This window comes from Protopterus annectens, chromosome 1.part0 (assembly GCF_019279795.1).
Source record: "Protopterus annectens isolate FY-2018-M chromosome 1.part0, PAN1.0, whole genome shotgun sequence".
NCBI lineage: Eukaryota > Metazoa > Chordata > Ceratodontiformes > Protopteridae > Protopterus > Protopterus annectens.
In genome coordinates, this window is record NC_056725.1 from 425,472,973 (window position 1) to 425,482,053 (window position 9,081).

The 9,081-nt window shown below is 40.2% G+C and overlaps 1 protein-coding gene across 1 annotated transcript in view; it reads right to left on the reverse strand.

The window, feature by feature from the left end:
* ZFAND3 (zinc finger AN1-type containing 3) overlaps positions 1-7,298 on the reverse strand; it is a 1,811,752-nt gene extending 1,804,454 nt beyond the window's left edge. The window contains exon 1 of the mRNA XM_044060318.1: positions 6,892-7,298. Within this exon, the coding sequence (XP_043916253.1) occupies positions 6,892-6,962 (71 nt within the window). The 5' untranslated portion in view covers positions 6,963-7,298. The remainder of the gene's footprint in view (positions 1-6,891) is intronic.
* Positions 7,299-9,081: the final 1,783 nt, after the last annotated feature.

The following is a 9,081-nucleotide window of genomic DNA, read 5'->3' on the forward strand; positions in this document are numbered from 1 at the left end:
GGCCTTTGCCAGGTCGAGGTAGGCTGTATGGACTGCCTTTCCCTCATCAATGGCCTTGGTGACTGTCTCGAAAAAGTCAACCAAGTTTAAGAGGCAGGATCTGCCTTTGACAAAGCCAAACTGAGTTGGATCCAAAGTCTGCAAGTTCCCTATGTCTTTATTTATGAGTTACATTATGATCCTCTCCATGGCTTTGCAGATAAGGCTTGTCAAGCTAATGGGGCGGTAATTTCCAGGGTCTGTGGAGGCACCGCCTTATGAAGTGGGACCACAGTCGCCGTGCGCCACTCCTTGGGTACATATCCTGAGGTGAGGCTAAGATTAAACAGCTGTCCTAACTGTGGGTTTAATTCCTCATTGAGTTCATGAAGCACACAGCCGGGGACACCATCCGGTCCCATGGATGCTGTGTTTTTGCCTTAGTGAGGGCAGTTCTCACCTGGGCGTTGGAGATGTTTGGGGGCTACAATCCTCTGGAATAGATATCTCTCCTTTGGGGGAGAAGTTTGCACTGAACCTGTCAGCCAGTATGTTGGCAATGTGTGTAGGTTCAGTAATTTTCACATCATTTTGAACTAATTCTGAGCATATCTGGGAGTTTCCTCCTAGGTTTCTAACATAGCTAAAGAAGGCCTTATGATTCTCTTTAGAGTCCTTGGCGATTTTTCTCTCAAAATTTGCCTTGGATGATTTTATGAGAGCTCTTAGTTTTTTACTTATAATGATCAAAGGTGTCTTACCTTTCAAGGATTTTGCTCTATCTTGTAGTAGCTTCCTCCTTTTGTTGTAGAGCTTGTTTATGGCTGGGGTCCACCAGACTGGACGCTTGCCTTTGGTACAGAGAGTCTTAGTTTTGTTTGGGATTGCCTGATCCATGCAGTCCTGTAGGTGCTGGTAGAAGGCATTTGTAAGTGATTCAGCGGTTTGAGTAATGTTTACCACTGGCTCAGGGGCCTTAAAGGAGACCACACTAGTTTTTAGAAGTGTGAAATCGATACCTTCTCTACTACAACAGACAATACACACACCACAACAGCACCTTACAATATATACTATATAATCAGTACATTAAATGCTCAGCCTGCCACATTAGTGCAAATGATATCTCATGACAAACATTTAAATGCCAAATATCACTACCACCCCCTCCCAAAAACGCCTTCTAGTTGCTGGCTCACAAAGTTATAAGTCATCCAAAATCTTCAGCCAAGTAAACTAGCCCTTCTGAAAATCAAGATCTGTATCTCCTCCACTAACCACTGCATTTTATGCGTGTATTAGTACAATTCTTAAATCCTTTGCAAGTAAGACACCAGTTTCAGAATATATTACGACGACACTCTGGAAAATGAAAAATCTGGTCACACAAAAACTTTTTTTTCTTGTGGGGGAGTACACAAACCATCACCTCAACTTCCTTAAACCATTTTTTCTTGTGGGGGAATACACAAACCATCACCTCAACTTCCTTAAACCAAGGGTAAAGGCTGGTGCCAAGGCCACTTTTAAAGCAGAACCATTTTTAAAGTAGTCAGCCAATTTTTTTTCAACACATACCAAGCTACATTTAGAAACTGACACCTTGAAATTTTTGGCAATACTTTGCATGGTTCGAGTCGCTACTCTATAAAAGAAAAATTCTCAAGTGCCCACTCAGTGTATAGAAAACAAAAACCTTATGCCAACTGTAAGTTATTGTTCACTTTCCAAAGCATGTTTGTTTAACAGTTAAATTCATTTACAGTTACACTCATGTTAAAGCTGATAACATTGTGTGATTTGAGTTTTTAAGTTTTCTAGAACTAGGTCCATAAGAGGATATAAAGTTTGGTACTGAACAATCACTTCCATACATCTGCAAAACAAACCAACTTACTTCCTTAGAAGAGCAACTTCTTACTTACATTGCAGTTTCATGACTGTATCTTCACTTATGTTGTCAATGTACAGTGTTTTAATTACAAGACCTAGATACTCGTTTGTCTTTCTAGAAAATAAACTCATACTGATGAATTTAGCATGGAAATAAAGTAGCAAGCATTATTTTAAGTAGTGAAGCACTGTGGATTCGGTCTGTCACATCGTCATAGCAGGGATTTTCAGCTGGGATGAAGCACTGGCTTGGTCCTAGCTGAATGGAAAACAGCCACAGTTATCCCCTTGCACAAAGGTGGCGCTTCCACTGACCCCAGGAACTATAGACCTATTAGCCTTACTAGCCTTATCTGCAAGGCCATGGAGTGAATCATCATGGACCTTATCAACAAAGATATAGATAACCTCCAAACAATTGACCCTACTCAAGTTTGGATTTGTCAAAGGGAGATCATGCCTATTCTCCAGGTGGATTTCTTTGAGACAGTCACCCAGGCCCTGGACGAGGGAAAATCAGTGCATAAAGCCCATCTAGGACTTAACCAAGGCTTGTGACACTATCCCCCACTCAGGCATCACTAACAAACTCACCCAGCTAGGTATCAACTTATGTTGTTAGATGGGTCAATAAATGGCTCACTGATAGAACCTATAGTCAAAACAGAGGAATCCACCCCCATAGTCAAAACAGAGGAATCCACGTCCAACAGCAGACCTGCAACCAGTGGTGTTCCACATGGTGCAGTCCTGGGACCTCTACTGTTTGGAATTTATTTCTCCGAAGTACAAGCTAAAACTAAAACTACTGGCCTGTGGCTGACAGTTTGCTGATGACTGAAACTGGAAGCGATCTCAGAATCGCCAAACTATGTCAACATCCTACAAGAGCACCTTAAACAAATGATTGGTACCAAAGTCATGGCCTTAAACTCGATGCAAAAAATGCATCAGCATTATCCCTTTCAGTAAATGCAATGTTCTTGCTAACTACCCCATCAATAATCAACATGCCAAGTACACACTCAGTGGTGAGAGACCTGGGCACAAGTTGACAGCAACCTTATCTTTGATTACCATATCTCTGCTCATCTCATCAGCAAGGGCACTGCATCCAGAAAAAGAGAGGTTATAACCTCTGTACTCTTTCTTCAATAGGCTAGTAATTGAATGCAAGGCCCCTTTTGGTATGTACCTTTGCAGGCAAATGCAGAAATTGGAGAAACTTCAAAGGTTCCTCACAAGGATAATTCAAGGTCTGCAGCATATGTCCTATGTGGATCATCTGAAATCATTTGTCAAATATAAAAAAAAAAAAGTGTACACACCCGTTAAAATGCCAGGTTTTTGTGATATAAAAAAAAAAAGAAACCACAATAAATCATTTCAAAAATTTCCACCTTTACTGTGACCTATAATCTGTACAATTCAATTGAAAAACAAATCTGTTAGGGGAAAAATATAAAAAAATAAACGTACAATAAGCTGGTTGCATAAGTGTGCACACCCTTAAACTAATACTTTGTTGAAGCACCTTTTGATTTAATTACAGCATTCAGTCTCCTTGGGTAGGAGTCTATCAGCATGGCACATTTTGACTTGGCAATATTTGCCCACTCTTCCTTGCAAAAATGCTCCAAATGTCAGATTGCGAGGGCATCTCTTGTGCACAGCCCTCTTCAGGTCACCCCACAGATTTTCTATTGGATTTAGGTCTGAGCTCTGGCTGGGCCATTCCAAAACTTTAATTTTCTTCTGGTGAAGCCATTATTTTCTTAATTTGGATGTACACTTGGGGTCATTCTCATGGTGAAAGGTGAAATTCACCTTCAGCTTTCTAGCAGACACCTGAAGGTTTTGGGCCAAAAAAGTGACTGGTATTTGGAACTGTGCATAATTCCCTCCACCTTGACTAAATCCCCAGTTCCAGCTGAAAAGCAAATCCAAAGCATGATACTGCCACCACCATGCTTCACTGTGGGGATGGTATTCTTTTGGGGATGCAAAGTGTTGTTTTTGAGTCAAACGTCCCTTCTGGAATTATGGCCAAAAGGTTCAACATTGGTCTCAGACCATAACACATTTCTCCATGTGCTTTTGGAAGACTTGATGTATTGTTCTGCAAACTTTTGCCGGGCCTAGATGTTTATCTGTGTAAGAAAAGGTTTCCATCTTGCAACCCTACCCCATAGTCCAGACATGTGTAGAATACAGGAGATTGTTGTCACATGTAGTACACAACCAGTTCTTCTTTCGGCTTTTCCCAGTTAGGGGTCGCCACAGCAAACTCCGGTCCGCTAATGATTGGCAGTAGATTTTTACAGTGCTGAGGTGCCAGCTCGACACCCAACCTTCAACAAAGGCACACCCATTCATGCATGTCTTTCGAACGCCACTTGACCACGGGGAAGACATGCAGACTCCACACAGATGGCACTCCAGCCAAGAATCAAATGGGAGAACCTCTTGCTGTGAGGCGACAACGATACTACTGCACCACCACAGCTTCATATAGTACACAACCAGTACTTGCCAGAAATTCCTGCAGCTCCTTCAGTGTTACTGTAGGTCTCTTGGCAGCCTCCCTGACCAATTTTCATCTTGTTTTTTCATCAATTTTGGAGGGATGTCCAGTTCTTTGCAACATCACTGCTGTCCCATATTTTCTCCACTTTTTGATGACTGTCTTCACTGTGTTTCATGGTACATCCAGTGCTGTGGCAATTTTTTTGTACCCTTCTCCTGACTGATACCTTTCAACAATGAGATCCCTTTGATGCTTTGTACAGTCTCCCAGAACCATGGCTTTTGCTGTAGCAGGCAACTGAGTAAATGTCAGGAAAATCCTACTAGGACAGCTGAACTTTACTTGGGATTAATCAGAGTCTCTTTAATCGTGGGCAGGTGTGTAACCAAGAAGACTAAATGTTGTAATTAAATCAAAAGGTGCTTCAAAGTATTAGTTTAAGGGTATGCACACTTATGCAACCAGCTTATTGTACTTTTTTTTTTACCCCCCCCCCCAACAGATTTTTTTTTTCAGTTGAATTGCACAATTTACAGGTCACATTAAGGGTAGAAAAAATTTTGAAATTATTTATTGTGGCCTCATTTTTTGCATCACCAAAACCTGGCATTTTAACAAGGGTGTGTACACTTAATATCCACTGTACTCCGTTTCATACAGACTACTCAGAGGCAATCTAGGCCTTGCATACAATGCAATCTTTGACTCTGCTTTTAGTCGAACGGTACACAGGTTACTCGCTCTAAACAATTTAACCTGGTATGTGACATTAATAGAATCTGATGGAAGGACAAATTTGTCTCCCATAGGTTACCACACATTTGGAACAGACCCACACCATGTCAAACAGAGCACCTCATTCACCCTCTTCAAATGCAATATGGATGACTGGATGGGTAAATGTAAATTCACTCCAGGAGTTCCCCTTGTGTCCCTCTTAGACAGAGGCAATTGGTTCTGATCGTAAAAATAAGGGTAGAACTTAGCTAGCCTTGTAAGGGCCCTAGGGCCATTAGCCTAGTAACTTCCTATGATCCAAAAAATAAATATCCATGCCATATTTATTAACAAAATGAAATTCAAAAACATTTTTGTATCAAAAACTGTACAAGTCGATATTTCTTTACCATATAAAATGCAGAACTGTGAAGGTTCGTTATTCTACTTTGCTTCAACCATTATTTAAAATATACTGGACAGAGTGCCAATACCACAATTCTAAATCAATAAAAAGAAATGAAACTATCTATATAGCCAATCAAAACTAAAGCTGAAGTTCCTACAACAGAAGAAAAATTAATTTAGGAATGGTAACATTTATCGCCCTCCCTCTACTCCCCCTCCCATACTGTTTACATTTTACCACTGCACACTCCTCAAAAAGTATAGTTGAACATTTATGACAAAAATTTTCAGCTTTTAAAATTATTCTGACAAGATGCTCAACATCTGCTCCCCACCTTTGTGCTCTCGTCATTCCAACTATAACGATGTGTGCTACCTACGTTTGTACTAACATTCACGAACACTCAAAAGATAAAGTGCAAAACAAGTAATGAGGTGACAATGTGATTACTAGTTCCAAGAAGTGTCAAAATCAGACTTCACACAACATAAACTTCAGAACTTACTACATATTATATATATATATATATATATATATATATATATATATATATATATATATATATATATACACACACACACACATACACACACACACATACACACTTAAAAGGTGTGCACAACGAGCAACTAACAAAAACTAGATCCAATGTAAATGCTGCAAAACATGCATTTCCTCATTCTGGTTTTACACTAAATGTCAAAATAAAAGCAAACTCGGTACAGTAATCAACATTACAAATATAAAGAATGGAATCCTTGCAAGGAAAAATAAAAGTCACTACAAAAGTCAATACCTAAACAACTGAATATTCATTAAAAAAATCCCAACCATGTCAAAACTTCAGAAAATATAAAAAAAATTATATAAAATATGAAAATTGCTCTCCCAACACACTACACCATTAAAACTATTCGTACACTTATATGTACATATTCGTTAACATCAGGAAAAAAAAAGCAGGTGGCATCCACCCACCCAAATATTCACCTCAGTCCCATGCCCCAACTAAATATGTCATTAGTTATTACATACTGCCTAGTGTTGCCAAGTTAACAATTCAGTATTACTGAACCAGCCAGATCAGCATCTATGCCACCAATACGGGTCTATTCTCAACACTTCAGCACAACCTGGGTTTGGACAAACTGTCCCATACACAATGGTGTCAGCCTTCAAACGTCAAATCGAGACCAAGATCGGCAAGCAGCGTCCAGTTGTAAGACTGCTGTTTACAATGGTCAACTGCCATCGCCAAGAGGGGTACCAGTTCCCTCAACTAGGGGCCCATAATTCAACCTTAGACAATTCCTGTACTAGTCATACTTGTTTTAAGATGTACTTAAGTACATGCAATGCTACTTACCCCCAGAAACCGCAAGGACAACGTGGGGGCAAGCTGGGTGCTTTACGGCGTTCGCTACCTGCGTCCCCCATAGTAGTGAGATTAAGGCACAACACAGAAGGGAAGGGAAAGGAGGCCCGGCAAAATGTATGAAGAAACTCAGCGAAGGGACCGCAGGCCGAGGCTGGGCCCTATCAGGGTAATGACTTCCAGAAACACGTAGAATAGCGGCTACACAATAATCAGTCCTTTTATTGCATACAAGTAATGGCACGTTCTTCACAATAACTCCAACTGTATGATTTTATATACAACAACAGGAAATGTTAAATCCTATAAACTGCAAAAAAAAGAACGAAAAGCAGCAACAGAGACTTCGGGCTACAACCCTGCCTTACAGGCCGGTCAGCTGGAGACGCCCATACCATTTGCCTTTGCGAGCGGGGGCGCGCTTCGGGAACTTAGCTCCTCAGCACCTAGACCTGCTAACTAATCGGTTATGCACCTTACGCTAACCTCTGAATATTAATTATTTCTTGAACCTGTATAGAGGCAAATTGTCGCAAGTAATATGAAAATTATTATACTGTATCTCTCTCTCTATATATATATATGTAATATATCTTTTTTTAAAATAAATGGTATCATCCGAACTAAGCAGCTGTTTAATGTTGAGCTACAACCTAAATCAGCTGGGAAAGGGGCGAGGCTAGTACAACTGTAAGCGCAGAAAGTGATTTGTATGTGTGCAGTTTAAGCTAATGGTGTTGATTTGTTTTCCGTAGTATATTTTAGATATGTAGTTTTTATAAAGAAATGAATGACTACTTCATGTTCAAACAACAGCCGTTCTTTTAGTATGTGCTTGCGGCCTGTATAGAGCTGGCTAAGCTGAGAAGTGATGTCCCACAGAACAAAGGATGTGAACTTGGGAGAGGGTCGGGTATTTGCGACTGACGTGTAGTAAAATGTTAAGGCAAACAGAAGTTAAATATGCCTTGTTTTAACTGCTGTCGCCCAACCAGTCTGTTGTATTTGACTATAATGAATGCACCTATATTTTGGGCAACCATAGAAGGATTAGAATTTTTGCATGGTGCAGAATTAGAGTATTCTAGAAATATGCGGTGCCCATATCCAGCCTGTGTTCTCCGTTACTTTGTTACAAATAAATCCATTCATATTTACCCAATAATAGCAAATATATTTATGTTGTAGGAAAATTACCGCAGCCATATGTTTACTCTGCCAATGAATGTTAGATGAAAATTAAATCCTAGTTGACTGATAAATTGGGATATACTGCCTAAAATGTACTTATGTTGGAGGAAAATGGCTGCAGCCGTGCATTTACTGTGCCAATTAGTTCTAGCTATCACTGAAATGCCAGGTCACTGATACATTGAATATGGTACCAGTCAGTATTAATAAGAGAATCGCTAGATGTGTGCATAGCCTATGACTTGTAAGGAAACCACTCAAGCCAATAAACCAGCAGCCCTTTCTTGAATGGCAAGTAATCCCCCTAGGAAAAAAAAAACAAATCAACCAACGCCAGTGATTAAAGGGATCTGCAAAATCCATCAACCAATCTTCAGATCCCAGGCCTTGGCCCCCAGTTTGTCCACTACCCAATAAAGTGGCCAAGGGTCTGCCCTTCAGTTTGGGCCCTATACATGTAGGGGCAGGTGATGTCAGCCTAAGTGAAGGGGAATCAGACTTTCCAAGCCCATGACTTCTAAGACAGTGTTCTACCACAGGAGGGTGACCTTTCTACAGATACATCTGACAGAATTTCAGTAATCCTTTTCTCTCATTGGTCTTAGGCATGTCGGCATTTATACAAGTACAGCCCATCCTCTCCGTACAACCCAAGTGTGGCTTTTCATTAATGTGTAAGGAACTATGACTCCATCCAATGATGTTGTTAAGTATCTAACAAACCTATTTGACAAAATTCTAAGCCTTTCTACTGCATTTATGTTCCTAGTTGCTATCTATTTTTGCCTCTCAATAGCCCCCGACCAAGTCATTTTAACTTTCAGCAATCTCTGTGCTGTTTGCACCAAGATGTATTTTTTCCTTTTAAACTACAGAAAAAAAACATTACTTTTTTCCTTCTTATATACAATAAAATAATCTAATAGTCACTTAGTGTGCCCTTTCAAGAGTCTCTGCTGCAGCTCTCTCATGCTAGCCATCATATTATCC